The sequence below is a fragment of the Terrapene carolina genome, unplaced genomic scaffold (genome assembly GCF_002925995.2).
Source record: "Terrapene carolina triunguis isolate 2854851 unplaced genomic scaffold, T_m_triunguis-2.0 Scaffold68, whole genome shotgun sequence".
Classification (NCBI taxonomy): domain Eukaryota; kingdom Metazoa; phylum Chordata; order Testudines; family Emydidae; genus Terrapene; species Terrapene triunguis.
The window spans coordinates 6,605,424-6,630,743 of record NW_020664419.1 but is presented as its reverse complement, the minus strand read 5'-3'; the positions used below and the strand labels follow the sequence as shown (position 1 = coordinate 6,630,743).

The 25,320-nt window shown below is 48.4% G+C and overlaps 1 protein-coding gene across 1 annotated transcript in view; it reads right to left on the bottom strand.

Annotated features, from left to right (window-relative positions):
- Positions 1 to 408: 408 nt before the first annotated feature.
- LOC112108131 (store-operated calcium entry regulator STIMATE-like) overlaps positions 409 to 25,320 on the bottom strand; it is a 78,389-nt gene continuing 53,477 nt past the window's right edge. The window contains exons 4-8 of the mRNA XM_029910821.1: positions 24,891 to 24,951; positions 20,527 to 20,652; positions 19,442 to 19,525; positions 15,102 to 15,212; positions 409 to 1,998 (exon numbers count right to left, since the gene is read on the bottom strand). Coding sequence (XP_029766681.1) covers positions 1,885 to 1,998; positions 15,102 to 15,212; positions 19,442 to 19,525; positions 20,527 to 20,652; positions 24,891 to 24,951 — 496 coding nt within the window. The 3' untranslated portion in view covers positions 409 to 1,884. The remainder of the gene's footprint in view (positions 1,999 to 15,101; positions 15,213 to 19,441; positions 19,526 to 20,526; positions 20,653 to 24,890; positions 24,952 to 25,320) is intronic.

Sequence of the window (25,320 nt, the reverse complement as noted above, 5' to 3'; positions counted from 1 at the left end):
CCTATTTCAAGACATTTGGAATACTGTGCACAGCTCCATTCGTAACCCCTTGTTTCAAATTTAGCCAAGCACGGCTTGTTCAGTGAAGGCGACGTGACCCTTAGGATTTGTATCTAGCAGCTGAGTTTAAAAATTCTTCACACGCTCTTGGGGCAAAACGTTTTTAAGAAAGGCTCCAAAATCCTTTTTTATGCTTCTACAGAAGGGCTTGCATAAACGAAGGCTGAGTTTGCCACAAGCTGGGGTGTAAATCTACCGCTAGTCTGCCATGCACGAAGTTCTCATTTGGACCCTGCTGCCACACCATAGTTCCCAAGTGCCCTTTAATCTACTCTGCTTTGAAATGAGATAGATTAACATGCACCAAGGAACGGTTAGTACATGACCACAGGCTCCACCCAGCTTGCCCTGAATCAAGTACTCATTTAGACAATCCCTAATTGACCTATAAGCCAAAGGGCCGAGAGCTAGAGAGTTCCCAGTGAAGGCACTAAGCTCTGCCAGTGGGTGCATTTTGAGAAGCGTGTCATCCAATGTGTGTTCGGTGTGATTTGAAGCCCTCTCTCCCTTGAAGAGAATGGGTTTTGGATCACAAATTCTTTTAAGCAGCATCAATATTTCCATTCTTATACCACACATTCTTACGTGGTCCTGCCTTGAGTGCAGGGGACTGGACTAGATGACCTCTCAAGGTCCCTTCCAGTCCTACACTTCTAGGATGCTTGGATTACTGTAGAATCTGAATGCCTTCCAGTTATGCATTAAGCAAGTTGATTAATATCGGTCATGTGCGGTTCATTCTCTCTTCCCTCTCCCATGGGGGAGAATTGTGCATGCAATAGAATGTTTTGGTAGGGTGCACATGCTGATCTGTGTTTATGGTAGGCTGAAGGGTCCCTTGCATTTGAAGCAGAAGGTGGCAAGGTTTGGGCCAGTGCGTAGGTCCTTCCTGAGAGAGTTTGTTCTACAGGTGTTAGCTTTCCCAGGGGTCGGTCCGTCTCCTGCACAGATGAACTTTCCTGTTTAAATAAGGCTTTATTTTAGAGATCACTTTAGACATCGATTTTTGAAAATTTTGGCTTTAGAAAAACAGCTTTTCCCCACGTCATTAACCCAAGTGACTGCATAGATTTTTAACCAGATTAACTTCTGGGCCAAGGCAGGACAGTTCCAGTTCGGATATGGCAATGCAAAGCAAGCAGCAAGTCCCTGCAAGTGAGAATTTAGAATGGAGCCATCTCATTTGTAACATCCTCTCTTTGCAAAACATTAGGCGCGGGAATGCATTCCAAAAATGAAGCAACTTTAAGTCAAACTTTTATTACAATCCCTATAAAACAGTAAAAAAAAGTCAGATTCAGTGGAATGATCAGTCCAACCCCAAAGACATTTTTAAATACTTTTTACAAGTGAGTTATTTACGAGCAAGCTGTGCATAGAGAAAGTGTCACAGTACAGTTAGTACAAGATAAATCATAAATCCTATTAAAAGATCTAGTATTTTGACTTATGCTACCATCCTGACAAACTCTACAGCCAGCTGGCCAGCCACAGAAATATAACTCCACAGTCCTAACCATGATATGATTAGGAGTGTCCAGTTTAGAGACAAATACAGGTACAGCAGGAGTTAACGGTGTACGTAGAGCCAGCCACCACACTGGGCAACAAGAATGCAGAAGGTACAGAAACGCCATCAGGAAAATAACTGCAAAGGATAGATCTGCCTAGTCCCAGCATGTGATCTCCATTTAACTGTGCAATAAACTAGCACCCCCCCCCCCCAGCTTCTAACATCAGATCAAAGTCCAGTTTTCTACAAAAGTCTCTATTGCTGTTTTCTTGGTTGGTACTCTCTCCACTTGGCTCAGTTTGAAGTCGCTATTAAAGTACCACCTGATAGCCTGGCTGTCTCATTTTCTGGCTGGGTCCTTGGAGTCCTGAGAGGTCTTCATCACTTTCAGACTGATCAAAATCCAAGTCAGGACAGAGCAACGCCTAAAGGAAGAACAAGAACAATTCAACTCTTGACAGAGACTCATCGCTCAGTGGTTAGAGCGTCTGTTTGGCTGGAGATCTCATACCTCTTAGTGCCTTTTAACGGGACATACCATAGGTAACATCTCCCAGAACAGCACTGCTCTGAAGGATAAAGATATGTCAGTGAGCAAACAACAAAGCTACCCGAAGTTTGATACAGGAGTTGGCCACGATGCCTATTCCTCCTCAATCAAGTGATAGACTCAGCAAAATCTAAACTCAAACCCTCAACCAAACTCTCTCATTACAGAGCTAGGCATTTAGTTACCCCAAGGGGTAGGTGTGGGCAGGGCATCCCATGCTGTTTGCAGCTTGAATAGATGAGTGTTCAAAATTAAGTGACATCTGATCAGCTGAACAGCAGAAGTCGGATCTGTCTGCTCACCAGCTGGCTGGCTAAGTGGTTTCTGCTATGAATTATGCCCACTTATGTTAAACTATATTTTTTTATTGTACCCTGTCCTCCCCCCACCTTGGTTTGCTTGGTCATTTCCCCAACCCACTGTAAAGACCTCATCTTTAGACTATAGACTCTTTGAAGCAAAGAAATGTTCTTCATTGTGTTTGTACAGTGCCTAGCACATTGGGGTTAAGGCCTCTAGGTGCTATTGCAATATAAACATATATTATTCTTTAAAACAGAAAATCAAAGTTAACCAATGTTTATTCAGGGTAGTACAAGAAAAACGTTGGACTCCATCACCACTAATTCAACAAAGTACAGAAAAATGACAGATGAGCCTGCTTTCTTCTGATTAGCAGACACCAAATCTCATTGGCCTGCCATTGTTGTCTTCTGCACCAGCCAAAATCGCGTATGTTGAGTTACTGAATTAACCGCTAAAGTGCAGCCACCTCTGGGGGAGGCTACAACTTTTTAACAGCACCCAGAAACAGTTAAGGATAGAAGAGAAGGCGAATATTTCAATCAGTTGAAACTGCATGGGAGTTTAAGCAGATGATGTAGCTTACCCCTATGGAAATATGGCCAGGCCCCAGGGCCCTATCGATTCCTGGATAAGAACATAGGAACGGGCATACTGGGTCAGACCAAAGGTCCATCCAGCCCAGTATCCCGTATACCGACAGTGGCCAATGCCAGGTGCCCCAGAGGGAGTGAACCTAAAAGGTAACGATCAAGTGATCTGTCTCCTGCCACCCATCTCCACCCTCTGACAAACAGAGGCTAGGGACACCATTCCTTACCCATCCTGGCTAATAGCCATTAATGGACTTAACCTCCATGAATTTATCCAGTTCTCTTTTAAACCCTGTTAGAGTCCTAGCCTTCACATATAGCGTGTACATCTGAGATTCTGACAGCTTCAGTTTTACTTCTCTAAAAAGACAGCCCCTCCAGTGGCACAGTCCAGACCACGCTGCGCTAGTTGAGAGTTGGCTCAGTGAGACGAGCACCAGCTCCTAAAAACACAGCTTCCTGCATCGCCTTATTGGAGGTCTCCCATCTAAGTGTTGATCTGGCCTGTCCCTACTCAGCTTGAGAGATCTAACAATATCCCAGCCTGCATTTTTATGTTGGTTATTAAGCGTGTAATTTGGATCTCTGGAATGTTTCCTGACACACTGCATTAGGGATGCAGTATAAAATGTGCTGGCTTTATGAAATGTCCATATCAAGGGAGAATTTGCTCATGCTTTGTTTGGCCGGAGTGTTTTATATGCAACAGACCAAAAAACTGGCGGATGACAGACTATTAACAAGGCCTCTTTCCCGGTCCTGGACCCGGACATCGTGGGGGACATAAATTGCATGATCCCGGTGCACTGTCATAACAAAGGAACACACCCTTCGTTCGTTATCATTTAGGCGGCACGGTGGGGCCAGTAACCACAGCAACAGGAGGGCTAAACAGGAAAAACCAACGGCTGCAATGAATCAACATCTTCAAAGGGATTAGAGAGGCTCACACAGTCCATCCTGATTCACACATTTTATGACATCTCCAGCAATACATGGAAAAACCAGCAATATTTAAGAGATGCTGTCAGGTCACATTTGGCTTTTACAACAACCTAAGACCAGTAGAAAATAAAGGGAAATGGCTTGTTATTCAGGTGCTATTTGTAACTAAGACGTTGATCTCTCTTGGGGTATGGTACACAGCTAAAGCTGTTCATGGGCATTAGCTTGATAAGCTAGTGCAGGGATCGGCAACCTTTGGCACGCAGCCTATCAGGGAAATCCGTTGGCAGGCCGGGATGGTTTGTTTACCTGCAGCACCTGCAGGTTCAGCTGATCACAGCTCCCACTGGCTGAGGTTCATTGTTCCAGGCCAAAGGGGGCTGCGGGAAGCAGCGGCCAGCATATCCCTCAGCCCACACTGCTTCCTGCAGCCCCCATTGGCCTGGAACAACAAACCGCGGCCAGTGGGAGCCGCGATCGGCCGAACCTGCAGACGCTGCAGGTAAACAAACCGTCGTGGGCTAGTGAGTAACAATGGCAGAAACAGCACAAGGTGGGCTTGGAGCGGGCTAGCAAGATGGGTATTGTGACAAAGTTCCTCCTCTACCTTGGTGGGTCCTGCGCTTATTGGCAGATTTGCTCACCTCGGAGATCTTCCCCTCTGGTGGAACCCACAGTCCGGGTCAACTCCTCCTGTGTCTGATCAGGAGTTGGGAGGTTTGGGGGGAACCCGGGCCCACCCTCTACTCCAGGTTCCAGCCCAGGGCCCTGTGGATTAAAGCCGTCTATAGTGCCTCCTGTAACAGCTGCATGACAGCTACAACTCCCTGGGCTACTTCCCCATGGCCTCCTCCAAACACCTTCCTTATTCTCACCACAGGATCTTCCTCCTGGTGTCTGATAACGCTTGTATTCCTCAGTCCTCCAGCAGCACGCCCTCTCACTCTCAGCTCCTTGTGCCTCTTGCTCCCAGCTCCTCACACTCACACCACAAACTGAAGTGAGCTCCTTTTAAAATCCAGGTGCCCTGATTAGCCTGCCTTAATTGATTCTAGCAGCTTCTTCTTAATTGGCTGCAGGTGTCCTAATCAGCCTGTCTGCCTTAATTGTTTCCAGAAAGTTCCTGATTGTTCTGGAACCTTCCCTGTTACCTTACCCAGGGAAAAGGGACCTACTTAATGTGGGGCTAATATATCTGCCTTCTATCACTCTCCTGTAGCCATCTGGCCTGACCTGGTCACAGTATGTACCCAGGGTCCGGCACGCTCTGCTTGGTCTTCCCTGCTATTGTCATCTGACCTAGCTGGATTCAAACTAGCTCACTCAGGCTAACCCATGCAAGCTTCTGTTGTGTAGACAGACCCTTAAAGAGAGGTGATACTTCAACACAATCTTGTCCTTGACAGTTGCATTGGTTGTGTTACAGCAGTGGTGAGAGGGCCCACTGGGCTAAGCGCTGGTAAGACAAACAAAGGGTCAGAAAGAATTCCTGCTCCAAAGAGCTTTCAGTCTAGACAGGAGAGGCACCGAGCCACACCAGGTCAGTGGCAGAGCTGGGAACAGCACTCTGGGTCGCCGTGCCATCCTGGTCTTGTACCCCAACGATTCACCAATATTCTCATGTCTACTCTTACAATCTGGGCTTGCCTAGCGTGTGCCTCTTGATACTCAAGTGCCAGAGAGTTGAGAAGGAAATGAACACCCCCACCATAAGTGTTCATTCACTTGACTGCTTTCATTCCTTCCCCCTCCCCAAACACAGTTAAATACTTCTTTTGCATTGTAATTTACAAAACACCTCTGAGCAACATCCTGTACAGAACACACTTCCCATCAGCCGGAATCTGTTGTTCCAGTGTTCCATCTGAGTGCCAATATTTACACAATAGATATACCCAGGGTAATTTACATATCCCGATACAGGCCTCTAGTCAAAAGCAAGGGACAACTGATTTGTAGAGGTTTGAAACTCTGCCGCTTCACCTACTATGACCTCAAGAGCACCGGGTCACAGGTGCAGGCATACTCTGCCAGTTCATTTTGTTGTAGACAGCAGGGTGGATAATGACAGATGCAGTGAACCTGAACTCAGATTCTACATATAATTGATCTATCGCAAGGATAGAGCATGCAGAAAGAAAAGAGTGTGACATGCAGTCATAGCCAGTAATACGAAGAAAGCTGATAAATCCATTTCCCCCATGAGATGGGTGGAATCAGAGCTACTTTAGAACCTGCTCATCTCTGATGTTACAATACTTTAGACAACACAAAAACTTAGTCTGTTTTAAGAAATCGAAGTGAATTTTGTGCTTATGAAAGATTGGCAACTCATTCCCCACTCCTCACCCAACTATATAGCTCAGTTCTGATCTGAAATACCCATGCTATGTTAATCAGAGTCTCATTTAAGTGTCTGCCAATTGTGCTGATTTATGTACCCAGTTAAGAAAGGCTGCTGCATTAGCCTAACGGCACAGCTTCCCCACTCCAACCCCAAATTAACCAGTGCACATGTCATCGGGACGATAAGAGTCCTTGCTAGTAGTGGTCACAAAGACAATCTGAAAATGTGAAAATAAGGACAGACGAACACGTATTCCTGTTTTTTTTAACCTGCTTTCTGCCCATGGGTAAAAGCCACAGACCCAGAGAGATCAAAGGACACATTAAGGGCTTTGAAAATGCTACTGGTTTTCAAGGAGTGGAGAAGACAGTGATGCCATTGACATGGTCTGTGGTTTACTGTCACAACAGACTCCAGCTGAGGCAGGAGAACAGGGAGCCTTCATTTCAGCCTGCATTTACTCAGCTCTCGTGCAACGAGGGTGACCATATTTTCCAAAGGGAGAACAGGACACCCCCAGCCGCTTGCCCAAGCTCCCCTCCCCCTGCAGGGGGCCAGTGACCGGTCACTGGAAACCTGCCATGCTGGAACTCCGCCTCCCCCCAGCCCAGCCCTGCCTCCCCCCCACCCCGCGAGCAGGGCTGGCATCTCTACCCCGCCCCCCCCCCCCCCCCCACTCCCCCCCCCCGCCCCCCCCTCTTTTTTTTTTGGTAAAAGTGGGCATTTGTCCCGTTGACCAAGTCAGCAAGAGCAAATGGGACAAACGTCCACTTTTGCAAAAAAAGAAATATAATGATAATAATAATAATACAAAAATCAGGATGGCCAGGCCAGGGCTTTAAAAAGGGACTGTCCCGGGCAAAACAGGACGTATGTCACCCTACCTGCAACTCAACGTGCAACGATTCAGGCAGACATTAGTGCAGCTCAGATTGGCAGTTAGATGGGAAGGGAGAGAACTGCGCAAGGGGCTGAGGGAAAAAGCCTGTCCTGGAAGCTAGCTTTGGGGTTTAAGACTAGCCCGGAAGGAAATTTTAATAGATCCCCATCAAAAGGATGAAAATCCCCCCCCCCATAAGTACAGCCCTCACTCCACCTTACACAAAGCCCTATGTTGCCTCACTTCATATCTATAGCTCAAGAGTGAGAAAGCGGGCCCTGCCTTAATAGCCCCCCCCGCCCCCCGAGATGGAAGATAGGGCTCTGGGCTGGCCAGCTACTCACGGTCTCTCATCAAACAGTGGGATTGCATCTCTGCTAGGTACCTTCACAGCATGGGGCACCCCATGCAATATATGGAGATCTACCTATCTCATAGAACTGGAAGGGACCTTGAAAGGTCATTGAGTCCAGTCTCCTGCCTTCACAGCAAGACCAAGTACTGTCCCTGACAGATTTTTGCCCCAGATCCCTAAGTGGCCCCCTCAAGGACTGAACTCACAACCTTGGGTTTAGCAGGCCAATGCTCAAACCACTGAGCTATCCCTCCCCCCACATATAAATAAAGCAGCCCTGTAAAAAACAGCTGGTGCAGCCATAGGTAGCGTCGGTTTTAAGACTAGGTTAAAACAGGGGACCCATTTTCTAACACGAGCGGATTCCGAGCTCAGGTGAAAAGAATGAAACCCTTTATTGTGAAGAAAGGTTGAAATTCAAGTAAGCCGTGCGACGGGGAGTTGTCGGCGCCTGCTGCTAGACAGGCCTGATGAACTCTGATAAACTCCAGGCACTTTAGCATGAGCAACCCCTGCCAAGCATAGAGATGCTTAGCGCCTGAAAGGAGGGAGATTAATAACATAGCAGAGAGGGAGGAAATTCTCCTTATTGAACAATCAAGAGAGCAAATGAGTCAATTAATAGGGATGGATCTCAACCAAATCCCCATTTCCAGCCTCTGATCTTGGATTTTGGCCACCCCAGCTTTGTGGCTTGGGCAATTAGATTTGCCAGGTGGGTTGTCATTTTATCTACCGTTTAAAAGGTGACTTGTGATATTGTTAGGATGTGGATATTGTTAGGATATTGAAAGGATGTGGACAAATTGGAGAGAGTCCAGCGGAGGGCAATGAAAATGATTAGGGGGCTGGGGCACATGACTTATGAGAGGCTGAGGGAACTTGGCTTATTTAGTCTGTAGAAGAGAAGAGCGCGGGGGGATTTGATAGCTGCTTTCAACTACCTGAAGGGGGGGTTCCAAGAGGATGGAGCTTGACTGTTCTCAGTGGTGGCAGATGACAGAACAAGAAGCAATGGTCTCAAGTTGCAGTGGGGGAGGTCTAGGTTGTGATATTAGGAAAGACTATTGTGACGGGTTGGATCACAGAAACCCCCTTGGGAACTGCCACCCGATGTGCAAAGACTACCCCTGCTCCTGATTTCCCTGCCAGCTCAGGACTCCAGCACCCTGTCTTGCTGAGCCAGACACTCCTGTCTGCTCCAACACAGACCCAGGGTCTGAATCACTTGTCCCAAAGCTGCAAGTTTACCTGAAAACAGCTCACAGAAGTGTGCTTGTCTTTAGCACTCAGATGCCCAACTCCTAATGGGGTCTAAACCCAGATAAATCCGTTTTACCCTGCATAAAGCTTATGCATAAAGCTTATGCAGGGCAAACTCATAAATTGTTCGCCCTCTATAACACTGATAGAGAGATATGCACAGTTGTTTGCTCCCCCAGGTGTTAATACATACTCTGAGTAAATTACTAAATAAAAAGTGATTTTATTAAATACAGACAGTAGGATTTAAGTGGTTCCAAGTAGTAACAGACAGAACAAAGTAAGTCACCAAGTAAAATAAAATAAAATGTGCAAATCTATGTCTAATCAAACTAAATACAGAAGTTCCTCACCAGTTCCAGAATGCTCCCTTTTACAGGCTAATCTCCTTTTAGCCGGGGTCCAGCAATCACTCACACCCCCTGTAGTTACTGTCGTTTGTTTCAGTTTCCTTCAAGTATCCTGGGGGGGTGGAGAGGCTCCTTCTTTAGCCAGCTGAAGACAAAATGGAGGGGTCTCCCACGGGTTTAAATAGACTCTCTCTTGTGGGTGGAGACCCCCCTCCTCCCTCCTATGCAAAGTCCAGCTCCAAGATGGAGCTCTGGAGTCACCTGGGCAAGTCACATGTCCCTGCATGACTCAGTCTTTACAGGCCGAAGCCATTGTCCACATGGTATCTTGCATGTCTCCAGGAAGACGTCTTATGTGGATTGGAGCATTCCAAGATGCATTGTTCTCCAAGTGTTTCCTGATCAGGTACTTAACCTGGCGAATTCCTTCCTAAAGAAGCTGACCAAATGCCTCCCAAAGCTTACTTAGAAACCAAGCAACCATACAGACCATATTCTTAACCTCAAGTAGAAAATGATATATATGTACAAATAGGATGAATAGATATAGTAGACCATAACCTTTACGGAGATATATTACATGGCACAGGCAGCACCAAACATATTCCAGTTATGTCATACATACATTTATAAGCACCCCCTCCCCATAAGCCTTATGGGGTACACTGTCACAACTATTTCACTAGGAGGGTGGTGAAGCACCGGAATGGGTTACCTAGGAATCTCCATCCTTAGAGGTTTTTAAGCTTGACAAAGTCCTGGCTGGGATGATTTAGTTGGGGTTGGTCCCGCTTTGAGCAGGGGGTTGGACTAGATGACCTCCTGAGGTCTCTTTCAACCCTAATCTTCTATGATTGTATAGATAGGAGGTCACATGGCAAGTGGCTGTACGGAAGTTTCATGGAGACCAAGAAAGAAGAGAGAAGTCACAGATTTTCTGTGAAGATCCCCACTTCTGTACTCTTCATCCACGTGGGTTAGAAAACCGGAGCTCTGAGTTTGCAATGTGATATGGCCAATGCAATTTTGGGTTGAAATTGGTGAGGCATCAGGACACAGAGCAGGAAGGCAACAATCCCCATATAAAGTTCTAGTAAGAGGACACTGCAAATACAGGGATGAACCAATCCCTGGCGTAACTCCACGTCACACCAGAGAGGACGCTCCAAGTCAAGCCACAAAAGTGAACTGACTCTTTCCTCACAAGAGGTGAAACTAAAAAGTTTTGCTAAGTAACAACAAAGTGAGAGGAGGGGGAGGAGAGGGAGACGGCAAGTCAAATATTCAAAAGATATAAAAAATAAGATGGGAGATGCTAAGGGAAAGCTTAGGCTAAATATCAGAAAAAAGCCTTCCCAGCAGGGAGGGCTATTAATGGAAGCCCATTGTTTGGAACATTTAAAGCCAGACTGGTCAGAACATTAGAAAAGTGGGCTATAAGAGAAATCCTGCATTGGCAAGAAGATGGATTAGAGAACAGTTGATCTTTCCTGACTTCTGGAGATTTGGATAGCGGTCTTCTTTATGGACTAGCCTGAACCGGAACAGGTTGCTGTAAAGAGTTTTATGGTGCTCTGTTCATTCCTCAGCACAGCAAGATAGATGGCATGGTATATTTCCATATGCAACTGGCAACAATAGCAACGTACTGGGTATCGAGTCCTGCTCTGTTCTATCCCAGACGGAACGGCTACCGTATAGTTGTGTACGCATGCTACAGGGACACTCTGTGCTACAGACCTCCACTGTCCAAGTCAGAGGTGGGCAAACTCCGGCCCGCGGGACACTCCTGCCTGGCCCCTGAGCTCCTGGCCCAGGAGGCTAGCCCCCGGCCCCTTCCCCGCCGTTCCCCCTCCCCTGCAGCCTCAGCTCACTGCGCCGCTGGCGCAATGCTCTGGGCGGCGGGGCTACAAGCTCCTGGGGCAGCGCAGCTGCAGAGCCCGGCCTGACCCGGTGCTCTGAGCTGCACGGTGGTGGCTGGCTCCAGCAGGGCAGCGTGGCTGTAGTGCCGCCAGCCACCGGTGCTCCAGGCAGTGCAGTAAGCGGGGTGGGGGGGGGGTGTTGGATAGAGGGCAGGGGAGTTCAGGGCGGGGGTGTGGATGGGGCCAAGGCAGTCATAGGGTGGGGAACGGGGGGGTTGAATGGGGGCAAGGGTCCTGGGGGAGGCAGTCAGGAAGGAGGGGGAGGTTGGATGGGGCGGCGGGGGGCAGTCAGGAATGAGAGGAGGGATTTGATGGGGCGGTGGGGGGCAGTCAGGGGTGGGGGTTCTGGGGGCGGTCAGGGGATAGGGAGCAGGGGGAGTGGATGGGGCAGGGGTCCCGGGGGGGCCATCAGGGAACGTGGGGGTTGGATGAGGCAGGAGTCCCAGGGGAGGGCGCATGTCAGGGGGCGAGAAGCGGGGGCGGGGCATAGGGAGCGGGGGCCAGGCCATACCTGGCTATTTGCGGAGGCACAGCCTCCCCTAACCAGCCCTCCATACAATTTCCGAAACCCGATGCGGCCCTCAGGCCAAAAAGTTTGCCTGCCCCTGGTCTAAGGGTACGTCTACACTACCTGCCAGATCGACAGGTAGTGATCGATCCCCGATCGCTCTGCTGTCGACTCCGGAACTCCACCATGGCGAGAGGCGGAAGCGGAGTTGATGGGGGAGCGGCAGCAGTCGACTCGCCGCCGTCCTCATGGCCAGGTAAATCGACCTAAGATACACCGACTTCAGCTACGCTATTCGCGTAGCTGAAGTTGCATATCTTAGGTCGACCCCCACCACCCCAGTGTAGACCTAGCCTAAGTGTATTGTTGTTGTTGATGCTACATGAAGGTGAAAGGGGATCTCAGAGGCTCCAATGTTTTGCTGTAAAATAAAGGATTAGTTGTGCTGTTTGTGGGAGGGTTAAGATCCGATCTCAGCTGGAAAGAGATCAGGTCTCAACTATGCACAGAAGTTACAGTTTAAACACAACTTTAAACTGGTGCAACTTCTGTGTTCAGACGTGGCTTCAAACTTGCAAAAACAGGATAAGTAGCACCCATGTCCACCCATTATGAAAGACGTTACGAGTTACAGATGTTGAATGGACTTCCACAGCCATCCCTGCTAAATGGGATTGGAGGAGATGGTACTCCTGAGTATCAACCACTACTACGAGGCCAAGATCATGCCATAACCAGAGAGGCGTGAATTGGCTCTGGCTGGTTAGAATTTAGAGTAATTAGCAGTTTTGTGCATGTGGGATCTCTGCAGGCTTGTCTACAGTTTTGGGTACCACTTTTAACTATAGTGGTTAAACAAAACAAAAAAAGACCCACACGGCACCCCTAACCAAGATAGTTAAACTGGTGCAAAAACTGTTCAGAGCAGGCCTCACCTGGCTGCACTGGCTTTCAACTCCTATGAAATATAAGAACACTCAAAAACGGGCTCCCCATTTTTGGAAATCCCCGGAATGCAAGGGCCAGATGTTTTGGAACGAACCATAACTCAGAGCTCCCATTCAGAGAATGAAGCTAGCTCTGCTGCACCAGGATGTGCATGACTCATTTCTTGGCTGACCAGCTGTTAACATCTGTCTCTGCTTTGTCGGTCCCATAAGAGGAAGGAATCCACTAACGCCACATCGCCCTTTAGGAGTGGGAGCTTATCAGATACACAAGCGCTGCAAGAATTCTGGCTTGCCGTTATGTAAACGGCATCAATACCAATTAAGAACATTCTTATTCGCAGTGTATATTTCAGTGCAGAAGCCAAAGCCGGGTAAGTTATGGCCATGGTTTAGCAGTCCCACCTGTCTGATGCAGAAACTAGTTACACTTACTAGAAGATGTGCTCTGACCAAAGCCATGAGGGAAGTAAACTTAATGGGGACTGGAGATGAAAGTTATTCTGGAAGGAGAACGTGAAATACCTTGTATTATTTCGGGTCTGTTTCTTCCCCCCTTTTCTCTAGGAGTATTTAATTCCACCAAGCAGCAGCTATTTCAGAAGCCAGCCTGTAACTGTGGAACTCCTGTTCAGTCTAGTGGGTCTTGCCAATGCACAGCAGGAAATCAGAATTTGTATATGTAGCATTTTGAAAATAGGGGTGGAGGGAGGGAAGAACAGAATTAGATCCAGCTAGTTAGATTATGGCCTTTGCCCAAAACCCAAGCACAGACATGGATGTGTCCGGTGAACTCTGTTGTATTAGCAAACAATGAGAACAAAATCTGCCCGTAACAGAACAATGTTTTTTTCCTTTGGACTTAAAGCGTGAACATCCAGTTAACCCAAATATATGCTGAGGGTGACTCACACCACAGTTAACTGGCAGTTTGCTTGCTGAGAAACAAAGACACCTGGCAAACTGATTCCCCCCAAGCATGTTTTCCTCCAAAATTCAACAAAAGACAAGACATTGGCAAGAAAAAAATTCCTGCTTACTACAACTTTAAACATGTTAACTAGACGTGAGGGCCCCAAAGGAGTTGGAAGCGACGCCTGCTGGAGTTCTGTTGATTCTCAATGGACTTCATACGACATTTGCTCGATTCACAAATTAAGACTGATTTTCCATGCCATTAATTCAGCCCGGAATCTGGAAAACTATCGAGCCACGCCCTGTCACGGCATTCAGCTGTCATTACTGATCGGGCTAGTCTGTTGATGGTGCGTGAAGTAGACAAGAATCCAGCTTGGTTTTCCATAGTTGGAGTGATGTAGGGGTGGCGGAGTGTAGTACGTGTATGGTGTCAGTGGATAACACTGGTAGTGCCCGAGGAGACCTACTGAACAGATACTGGATATTTATTGCTTTCAACATGGCCGCGTCTACAGGGCCCAACTGCAATCAAGGTTCCATTGTGCTAGGTACTGTACAACCACCTAGGAGTCCCTGTCTAAACAGAGAAGCCAGAGTAGGAGGGGAGCTGAGGAAGCAAAGTAGCTTTCCAGGTCAGAGCTTGGCAGTGGCAGAGTTGGGAATAGAAACCAGGTCTCCAAATCCCTGTCCACCAGCCCATGCTGCTGCTCTCAATACTGAGAGAGGCGATACCATTTTAAGTCCTTTTCCAGGGATGGCCAACCTGTGGCTCCTGAGATGCATGCGGCTCTTCAGAGGTTAATGTGCGGCTCCTTACCTAGGCACGGATTCCGGGGCTGGAGCTAGAGATGCTAACTTTCCAATGTGCTGCGGGGTGCTCACTGCTCAACCCCCTGCTCTGCCCCAAGCCCTGCCCCACTCCACCCCTTCCCCCAAGGCCCCTTCCCCTGAGCCTGCCATTCCCTCGCTTCTCCCCCTCATAGCCTCCTGCGAACGTGAAACAGCTGATTGTGGGGGGAGGAGGGAGTTGGTGCTGATTGGTGGGGGCTGCCAGCAGGCGGGAGGTGCTGGGGGCTGGGGAGCGGATTGGGGGCTGCTGACATATTACTGTGCCTCTTTGGCAATGTCCATTGTAAATTCTGGCTCCTTCTCAGGCTCAGGTTGGCCACCCCTGTCCTTTCCAAACACAGCCACGCTGTAGAACTTTCCTAGGGACTAGAAATAAGGGCCTGCCCTTCTCGAGCTCTTACCGCCTTTTCCCTCCTGGCATTTCTGGTGCAGAAGCTTTCATGCGCTCACCCGCTCCCTAGTGTCAGAGAGCAGACCTGAGGGAGTCAGACACTCCCAGCAACTCGAGACTTGTCCATGGGAGCGGAGAGAGCCGCTTCCCTGGGGTGAAGTGGCTCAAGATTCGGTCAGTGCTCCCGTTTCTGCAGCATTAACAAGGGAGCGCTCAACGAGAATCCCGGTCAGACAATCCCCCTCCCCAAGGGGAAGGCAGACGCGGCTCTGTGGCACAGCTGGCTCTAAATTCAGATCACCTGCCTTGTGTCAGGGCTACCCACTGCAGTCACAACGAGTGGGGTTCATTTGACTTAGGGTTGGCTGTCTGTGCACATCTGCCCACAGCACATTCCCTGGGCTTACCTGGGATTCTTCATTCCTCACGGGGTTTTCTATGGACCTGCTGCCTTCAAGGCTGTCCGTCTGCTTATACTTCCTCATGATCAAACTGTCCACGACCCAGAACATAACAGCCTTGGAGGGGGAAAGGAAAATAAAAAAGTTGTTCAAACAGCCCAGACTTTGGAGGGCCAATCTTCAGTGCAGCCTAAACTGCAAGGCGGTAGCAGCAATAGGGGGTGCTACAGCTTTAAAGCCTTACAATGACCACCAACAGCTCCCGTACAACCTGATCCTACCGAGCAATTCACGCCCTCGACCCCCACTGACACGAATGGAGTAGGATTAGGCCACTCTGCAGGATTAGGCCCCAGGTCTGCAAGAGCTTGACCAACTGTGTGTTTTGGGAGCTATTTTCTCTCCTCTGCATTGAAGCCTGGTCGGTTTGTCAGAGCAGGCACTTGCTGGAGGACCCACTGGAAAAGAGATTAAACAGTAGGTCAGGGCTGTAACTGGGTCAGAGTGATTTCCCACCATGCTCTGCAGCTGTAACTGGCTGAAACACGATGCATCCAGAGCCAAGGTTCACCCATTCAGCTTCCCAGAACAGTTGTCAGTGCTCGCACTGGTTTCCCACGTGCTGGGAAAGTTTGCTCCTGAGCCAAGCAGAAGTGGCAGCAGGGACACATTATGGCCATCTGGGGCCCAAGGCAAATCCCGCATGGGGCTCCCACGGCCCCACCTCCCTCAGGTGGCAGCAGGTTTCCAAGCGAAGATGAATGAGGCTTGGAGGTGCTGCCTCATGAATCGGCAGAGTCAAAGGCACACACGCTGTTTGTGTTTTCAAGCTTTCCCCACCACCTAGGAGGCCAAACACAGCTCCTCTAAAAATGAAAGCCAAGTTTCTGAGCTCACCATGTGGCTGCGGGAGCTGGCATGTTATTTGGCTCAGAGCAGCCAGGACGTGCTTGGCGCTCTCAGTTACTTAACCACGTCAGCATGCACACCCAGGTGGATTCTGGCCACAGCGATTGTGGTGACATATTTAGGAGATTAAAAAAACCCTGTAGTTTCTGTATGAGAAACCAGTGCCCAACAGAAAGGCACCAGCTCGGCAGCTGTAGGCTTTTCTCCACCTAGTTAGAAACTGCAGGGGACGGCAGCTTTCCCTCCTTACCAGGCGGTCTTCTGAAGGGGGAGAAATATTAGCTGTCTTGAGCTGTACTGACTCATGCATTTTGCAATCCTATTCAAACGAGAGTTGCAATGTCCTGCCTCAGTGAATGCAACCTCCTCTTGTGCCAGTCTCACTCAGACCACACTACTCTCCACTCTGAATTTCCTCTCCGCCGTCCACATCAAGTTCAAACAGCTTGTCTCTGCCTGGAAGGGTTCTGTATGGCTCCTCTGTTGCCTTACTCTCTACTGGGAGGCAGCTTGGCCTAGCGATAGAGCACTGACCAGCACTCAGAAGACCTGGGTTCTAATCCCTGCTCTGCCACTAGATGGACTGCTGGGTGACCTTGGGCAAGTCACTTCCCCTCCCTGTGCCCAGTTTCCCCATTTCTAAAAGGTGGGGGTAATGATACTGACATTCTTGGAGATCTACTGATGAAGAATGCTCTAAGACCTAGGTATTACTGACTGCTTCTAACTGGCTGTCTGCACTTCTCCCAAGCCATCCAGTGAAGTACTTCCTACTTCTGTCTTAACGCCATCTTCCATCACATCCCTTATGTTTGAGATTCTCCATCTCCTTGTGTGCGGTCACCAGAGAACGCACCAATGTGTAGGAGGTCAGGAGGAGTGGAAGAGCACCCATTTTAACCACAGGGTCTTAGCAAAGTTGAGACACATCACTAGGAAGGGAACTCTCCAGCGATAAATGCAGTTGTTCCTGGGATTTTTTCAATTCCCCTAGGAAGACCGTTTCCAGAGAAAAAGGAACGGGAGGGAAGAAGTGGCGTAGCTGGATAGGACGGATGCATAGTCTACCTTGAACTTCTTGCATCCTGAGTTGCGGTGGGTGGAAAGACGTTCTGAATGGAGCAGGACGCCATCTGCCATAGCATGTCGTGTCAGACCGCAGTGGGACATTCCATTTCACAGTTCAAAAAACATTCTGGTTCCATCAAAAATGGCCTAATCAAAGGTTCAAAGCCTCTGAAGGCAGACACGGAAAGGATTTCCAGAATGATGGTTTAGAGACGATCAACAGTTTTTGGGACAACAGAACATTTGGCTGGACTTCAAGCAAGTCCTATTTTAAAAGGACCTTCTGTAGCAGGAGGGCTAATTTTATACAAGATCATCAGAACAAAGTTACCCTATATTTATTTCTAAGCATCTGAATTACCACTTCCTCCCTAAGGAATTTTACATCAGACTGAGTGGAAGTTTCAGCCAAAACCTCAATGGACTTTTTTGTTGATTCTTCCCAGTTTTGAAGGCTGCGAACCGTAGGGAAATCTATTTGGACAAAGAGGTTTGCAGACACAGGGCCTGATTCTGACAGCACCAGCCTCTCCCAATGGGCTGGATTCTTGTCTGATTTGGTAGCATTTACACCCACGAAGCCCTGGCCTATTTGACTCTGGCTCGTTGACCACAGAGTAGAGGGCATTCACCTTGCAGGACAGGGCCTGTTTTGGAGTTATAATTGGTATTTAACGTGAGTGACATCACTAGAAAACTACCACTCAGCTGTTATCTTTGCCTTTTTGGATCAAATTCTATACACGAGCCAGTTCGGCTATTCTTTAAGAGCATCATTAAAGAGGTGAATGGAAGGCCCGTTGGCTGATAAGGCCGGAGATCAGAATTAAGTGCTTGTCATCACAGGATGGCACTAACAGCCGAGTTGTGGATGCCTGGGACGTCAAGATAATTGCAAGGGAAGCCCAGATCCTTCATTCGTCTCTCGTCAGGTCCAGTAGAGGAGGAAGCGATTTTTAAGTACAGCAGGACAATCTGTCCCAAATGATCACTTAAGCAACAGACTTTTGTCTGTCTTAATGGATCACGGCGAAAGACTGGAGGCCATATTTTACTCTTTGATTCACCCATAGAATCCAAGTCACCTCATTGTCCTCACCTTCACCCTATCCTGTCCCAGCCCCACCTCTATCATTTTCATCTTACAGTTTAAGTAGAGTCTTCTAGACAGGGAACCTCCGTTTCAGAAAATGCCATGCACATTGCATTAAGTACTTAAAAAACCCCCAAAGCAGTCACCACCTTTCATCTTGGAAACCCTAAAACCGCATCCCCGTGCATTGTATGTGCCGTATTCTAACAAAAATATGCAAAGACAGACAGAATTAATCATTAGCTATGGTAGAGATCTCAGAGTTTTGTGATGTCCGAGAGGCTTAATTACATCACTCCACAACTCAAATTCCTCCAAGTAACAGTGTTGATACAATTAACTAACTAGGAGACGCTAGTGTCTCAGCAATAGGTGGCTTCTGCATAGACTGATGAGACAGGCAGGGTGGTCTAGTGTAGGGTTACCATTCGTCCGGATTCCCCCGGACATGTCCGGATTTTAGAGCTAAAAATAGCGTCCGGGGGGAATTTCTAAATGTCCGGACTTCCCCCCGGGCTCCGACAGCCAGAGACAGCCCCTCCTTCCCCCTGCAGCAGAGATCGCTCCCTCCCTGCATTTGCAGATCACCAGCCGGCCGTTCGCACCGGCAGTCTGGAGCTCCTCCCCCTGCTCCTTCTCCCCGGCACGCTGGTCTGAGCGGCAGAGTAAGGAGGCCAGGGAGTCAGAGAAGGGGCAGGGAGGTTCTGGAGGGAGCAGTCAAGAGACGGGGGAGGGGTCGGGCGTTCGGGGGGGGGCTTTCTGGGGGTGGGGGTGTGGATAAGGTTTTGGGCAGTCAGGGTACAGGTAGGGGGTAGGATCCTGGGGGGGGGCAGTTAGGATGGGGGAGGGTCTCAGGAGGGGGCAATCAGGGAACAAGGAGCAGGGAGGCTTAGGTAGGGGGTGGAGTCCTGGGGGGCAGTTAGGGGCAGGGGTCCCAGGAGGGGGCAGTCAGGGGACAAGGAGCAGGGGGAGGGTTGGGGTTCTGAGGGGGGCGGGGAGTGGAAGGGGCGGGGCTAGGGCAGAACAGGGGCGGGGCTCCTCCCGTCCTCTTTTTTCCGTGCTGAAATATGGTAACTCTAGTCTAGTGCGTAAGGCAACAGCTGGAGAATCCGGAGAGGGAAGTTCTATTCCCAGCTCGGCCAATGACCTATTGTGTCACTTCTCTGCTCTGTCCTATTTCAAGAGAGTAAGGACTGCCTGTACAGCACGTCTCTGTTGGGACACCTAGGCCCAACAAAACCATAGTGTTTGCAGAGGAGTCTTTGGCTTCACTTACATTGACTGTGAAAGGCACAATGAACATGACCAGGACGAGCTCTAGCTGAGGGTCTGGGATATAATCCAGTAAGATCTCCTGAAGCTGCAAGGGAAACAAAAATGAAGCACGTTGTTAAAATACATCTTGGTGGAGGGCTATTAACCACGAATTGCAGCGACCTTCCCACACTGGCAGATTCGTCTGCTGCCTTTTTTACCCTGCCGCATAAGCTAGAAGAACACAAGCTATTCCACCCCACCCCAGACGTTTCTGGCAGCCTGAGGCCAGGCAGATGTTTATTCGTTTATGAAAGTGCTGGTCTTCCACACTAACCGTGCATTAAAATAACAGGCAGATTTTCCTTGGATTCTCCCAGCCTGGCTGCAAGACAAGCTTATCGGACAGCAGCCTTGCATGAGGTGGCCTGGAAGACATCCAGAAGAGTACTGCCAGCCCCCCGATTACAGGTTCACATACCAAGAGTGGAGAAATCTACATTAGCGGTTCAAGTTTAGGAGTCCTGTACTACATAGGTTCAGAATACTGGTTCCAACAGGAATGAAACGCTGATGTGTCCCAACTTAATGTCTCCCACTTGTTCCATCTCTCTGGACACACACAGTTGCCGTCTACTGATAGGCTTTGTATCATGGTGGCAGCTAGTGGTCAGAACAGATCAGAGCCCTACTGTGTTAGGTGCTGTACAAAATACAAGACAGCCTCTGCCCTGAAGCAATTACAGTCTGAAACAGAGAAGACAAAAGGAAGTATCTCCAATTCAGAGATGACTTATGGAAACAGAGATTAAGTGACTTGCCCAAGGTCATAGAGTATATCTGTGGCAGGGCTGGGAATTGAACCCAGTCTCCAGAGTCCCAGGCTACAAGTTCATCCATCCAAGGACAGAACAACCTATTCAGTGAGTCTCTCTATTCGTCAGCTTGTGACACATTTCCCCGCCATTAGCCATTTCCCCAGATGCAGTAACCACTAATGGATTATTTGAGGGCTCCTTGTGAGTGATGGTCTAATAAAGAATTAGCGCACACAATGCAATGGAAATACCCACCCTCCCCCAAAGGAAAACATAACCTGTCACTTACCTTTGTCCAGCCAGGGATGAACAGGGCAAGGCTTACCACAGTCTTCTCAAAGACCATTATCAGCAAGTAGAGGATGCACTGGCCAATCCAGGCAGCAGCTTGTGGAGGGTCACCTGGAAAAGGAAGCTAAACCTAGCGTATGGAACAGGAGTAGAAAACTACCCAGAGAAATATCAGCGTACCCTAACGTAAAACGATATGGACTGATAACGGGAGTTAAGGAGACTAGCACAGGAGAAGGGGGAGGTGTGTGTACAGTGCCTCAATATACCAGCTTGTACACGTACCTCTGACCCCTCCTAGAAAGGATGCTAATCTGCTTGGGTGTTGCAATGATCCAGGTGGAGGACTAGAGGGGAGATAATTCTTCTGACAGCTACTGGAGGTCTTCTTTCATCTCAAGCTGTAGAAGCTTACGGTTTTGGAGCAGAAAGTTGGCGCTTTCTTCAGCCAGGAAATTAAAAATGACTCTGGTCCCTTTTCAGAATGTTTTAGATTGAAAACGGAGCAATATTCACACTAAATTCAAACAATTCCTTCCAACACACACTGCTTTGCATGTCATCAAATTTCATCGGTCTTGCCCCATCTAGCTTAGCCAGGTCCTCTGTCCTCTTTAGTTTAAGAGACTCTAAACAACTGTGCCAGTGGCAAGTTTTGCCACCTCTTCATATCCTTTTTCAGGCTATTGGGAACAAATTATTTATGGGCCCAATAGCAGATTAACAGGATAAATGCCATGGCTTGTGTTTCTCAGGAGGTCAGACCAGAGCCAGTGGTCCCTTCTGGCCTTGAAATCCTAGTGCTGATCTTGGATACAACGCACTGCCACGCTGACAACAGAGCATTTATTCCTATTCAGTGCTGGGATAACGCCATGTCTGAAATGCAGCCCCTTCTGGTGTAAGTTGTCAAATATGTGCTCACACGCTACCCCAGGCAGCAAGCTCAGAACACAGCCTCCAACTGTAAATTCAAGGGGAACTTTAGGCAGCACCTGGGATTTCCCCCACATCGAATCTGAAAACGCCAGGGGTCGATGGTGATCTAAATAGTCACGACCTCAGTGGTCAGTACCACGCAAAAGGCATCGTTTTCATAACTAGCACTACATCCAAGATAGATTTCACCTTACATGGTGTGGATGTATCAGATTTCTATTAGCTGCTGAGGAGAGCGGATGGCTGGGGACGTAATACTTAAGGTCTGAGACACGGGGCCTCCATCATCCCAGGTTTTCATGTAATCCAATCTGAAAATCAATGCTAGTTAAATATGGATGATAGGTACTTAAAGTGAAAATTAAAAGCATATTTATTATTGTTAGCAACTATAATGGAACGATATCTGTTACAGACAGGAGCGTCAGGCCCCAATAAACATCCTGCCAGCTGTTCGTTATCTTCCTAGGCTCATTACAGTCCGTCGGGTCTGCAGAATTGGGGTTGGCAATATATAGCTCTCTTGAGACGCATGCCACATTTCCTCCTGACACTCAAATGCTAAGAGAGCCTCTGGTGGCATCTCTGTTTCCAGTACAGACCAGAGCCCAGAACCGCAGCTGTGCAGGAGAGTTGGAGCAAAGCTCCTCTGAAGCTGGAAGGTGATTCGAGGTTGGATCAGTTATTTGATCCAAATGGGTCAGGAGGTCTCTTGGCCTTCCCTCCTCATCACAGCCCCCAGCCCTTTAGGGAAACCCATGCTCAGTTCACCCCCACCCCTGGAGACGTTTTCACATTCTGGACATCGCCGTGACAGCAGAGAACTCTCCTGGAGTATGCTTCAACTCCAAGCAGCACAAGAGAAGCCATCTAGATCTCTTTCTCCAGCAGACTGGTAGCAAAAGCCACGTCCAGCCTGCCAGCGACAGCACACGCAACCTATTAGTAAGAGGACAGAGCCAGCTCTTATTCCTATCGTGAAAGGCGATTCTGTAAACATGAGGCAGGTCAGACAATACCAGGGCTGTATCGGCTGGGGATGAACTTTGTCAAGCCGACACCTTGCAGGAGCAGTAAAAGAGAAGCACTGAAATGTTTGATCAACGTTTGTGATGCCTCCAAGGCTGAGGAAACACATCTGAGAGCCAAGGGCTACTAAGCCTTCTACACACTTTTGGGTGATCTATAGCACCCGGTGCTAAAGGCAGCCAGCAACAAAAACACACTGAGATGTTTGACAGACTGATACAGACCAGCACGCCTGTGGGTTCTGGTGTTATTACAATGAACTGTGATCAAGCCAGCACAGGAATTCCGGCTGGCTAAGAACCTGGAGCGGCAAAGGCATCATCTCATTAATTCCCTTCGCTGTAACTTCTGGAAGGAAGGGAGAAGGGGAAAAGCCAAGAATGGATGGTTGCAGATGGGAACTGGGCAAGGGAGGCTGCTGAAATGGGAAAGGGTGGGTGAGTCATGGCAACAGGGACCAGTAAGAGGAAAGAGGGCAAGGGGAGAAAGACGCAAAGGAAGAAGAGAGGAGAACAGAAAAGGCAAGAGGCTTGGAAGGAAAAAAGGCCAAGAGGAAGAGAAGTGTGGGAGGAGTAAAAGGGACCCAAGCCAGCCAGCATGGACATTAGCTTACAGCAGCTGAAGTCTTGAACAGTGTGTGCATGAGCTAGTTGGGGAGAAGCTGCCTGGTGGTAGTTGGGGGCTTAGAGACGCTGCTCCCCTTGCTGGCTTTGGAAGAGGGTTTCAGTGTTTCAAGAGCAGATCCAATGGACTCATCAGAAGCAAGGGGCTGGGTTTTGCCCATTCCTTGACTTGGAGTGGGTTGGGTTGGGTTTTTTTTTGCTATGTACCGACATCTGAGACGTTCCCACACAATTCCTTGCACCTGAAGCCTTGGCAGATAATGCTATTCTACTCCAAAGCCCAAGCATAGACAAAAGAAATCCATCCCTTCCCTTCTGCCTTTGAACTTGGCTTTCCCTTTTCTTCGGGGCACTCTCAGCTGGTGTGCACTGACTCCAGAATTGAGGCTGGATCGTCAAACCACAGCAGCCTTCACAAGCCCCCAGCTGCCTGCTCCACAGCTGACATGGCACTTGGTTGTGCCTGCAACCACTCAGCAATGCTCATCTGGAGAGAAGATGCTTCATCCTGTGGATGACTACAACTTCTACAGGCTACCTGTGTGAGGCTGGCAGACCGGGTGCCAGCTCTTGCAAAGGCTTTAGGCCTCAGCTGAGTACTGACAGTTTCATTGCTGGAAAGTAGTCCAGCCCACCGGTGCATTAGAATGGTTAAGATGGGTATTGGACTTATAATGGTGTGTTTAGACTTTATGAAATGCTTGTGGGTGGCTACATGTATTAATCCTACTTAGAATGTTGATATTCTAGGGTATATACGGGAATACTTCAGTGTTTGCTATATAGCTGTAACAGGTTTGTTCTGAACTACGTAACTCACCAAACACAAAAAATGTGTGCAAAGTGCTAAATCCCTGTGAGGGGTATTCCCTCTGGCCCATCTGGAAGGGCTATCAGAACTAAATGGGCCATTGTGGGACATCACAAGGCAAAGACTTGATTAATTGTCCCTGCGGACCCATGAAGAGGCTACCTGCAAAAAGGCTCGTCCCACCAGCTTCAATTGTGGAAGAAGGAAATTTTTCAGCTCTTGGGCTGTTTGGACTCTGAGGGCTCAACCTACGAAATTGCAGCGGAGATCCCCAGGGTCAACCTGGGTGAGCCCGAAAAGATACTCAGAGCTGACAGATTGCTACAACTCTGTCACCGTTTGGAACCATAAACTGTAACTCATTTGTGACTGTAGGTTTGCCAGCTTTAACCTGTAAATAACTCGCTCGTTTCTTTTTCCTAGTTAATAAATCCTTAGTTAGTTTACTATAGGATTGGCTACAAACATTGTCTTTGGCATAAGCCCTAAGGTACAACCGACCTGGGGTTAAGTGACTGGTTTCTTGGGACTGGAAGCAACCCAAATATTTTATAGAATCCTAGGACTCGAAGGGACCTCGAGAGGTTGTCTAGTCCAGTCCCCTGCACTCATGGCAGGATTATGTAATAATCAGACCATTCCTGACAGGTGTTTGTCTAACCTGTTCCTAAAATCCTCCAATGACAAATTCCACAACCTCCCTAGGCAATTTGTTCCAGTGCTTAACCACCCTGACAGTTAGGCAGTTTCTTAATGTCCAACCTAAACCTCCCTTGGTGCAATTTAAGCCCATTGCTTCTTGTCCTATTCTAGGAAGTTAAGGAGAATAATTTTTTCCCCTCCTTGTAACAATCTTCAATGTAATTGAAAACCGTTATCCTGTCCCCCCCTTGGCCTTCTCCTCTTGACTAAACAAACCCAATTTTGTCCATCTCTCCTCATCGCTCATGTTTTCCAGACCTTGAAGTCATTTTGTGATCTTTGATGCATAGCAAACAACTCGTCACTAAGTCCAGCTTGCCTATGTGGCAATGCCCAAGGGGACTGCCTGTGACTCCATGGTAAGCCTGCTTCAGGAGTTCTCATTTGTTACTGGGTTGGTGTAACCTAATTGTAGAACACACCACCAGTTTGTCTGCCCCGAGGCTGGCCTTCACAGTTGTGAACTACTCCAGACAGCGTGACAGTCTGCTCACTCTTTCCCTACTGTCCAGCAGGAATCTGACAGGGTCAGTACAATACCACTGATTGTTATCTTACCACCAGTGACCGTCGTATTTTTAAATGTAGCAGGTGCCAGACAGCTTCACAATGTACAACATTTCATCTTTACTACCAAGGACAGGCAAGGAAGTGTTATTTACTCCTTCTTGTAACACAAGAACTGGGG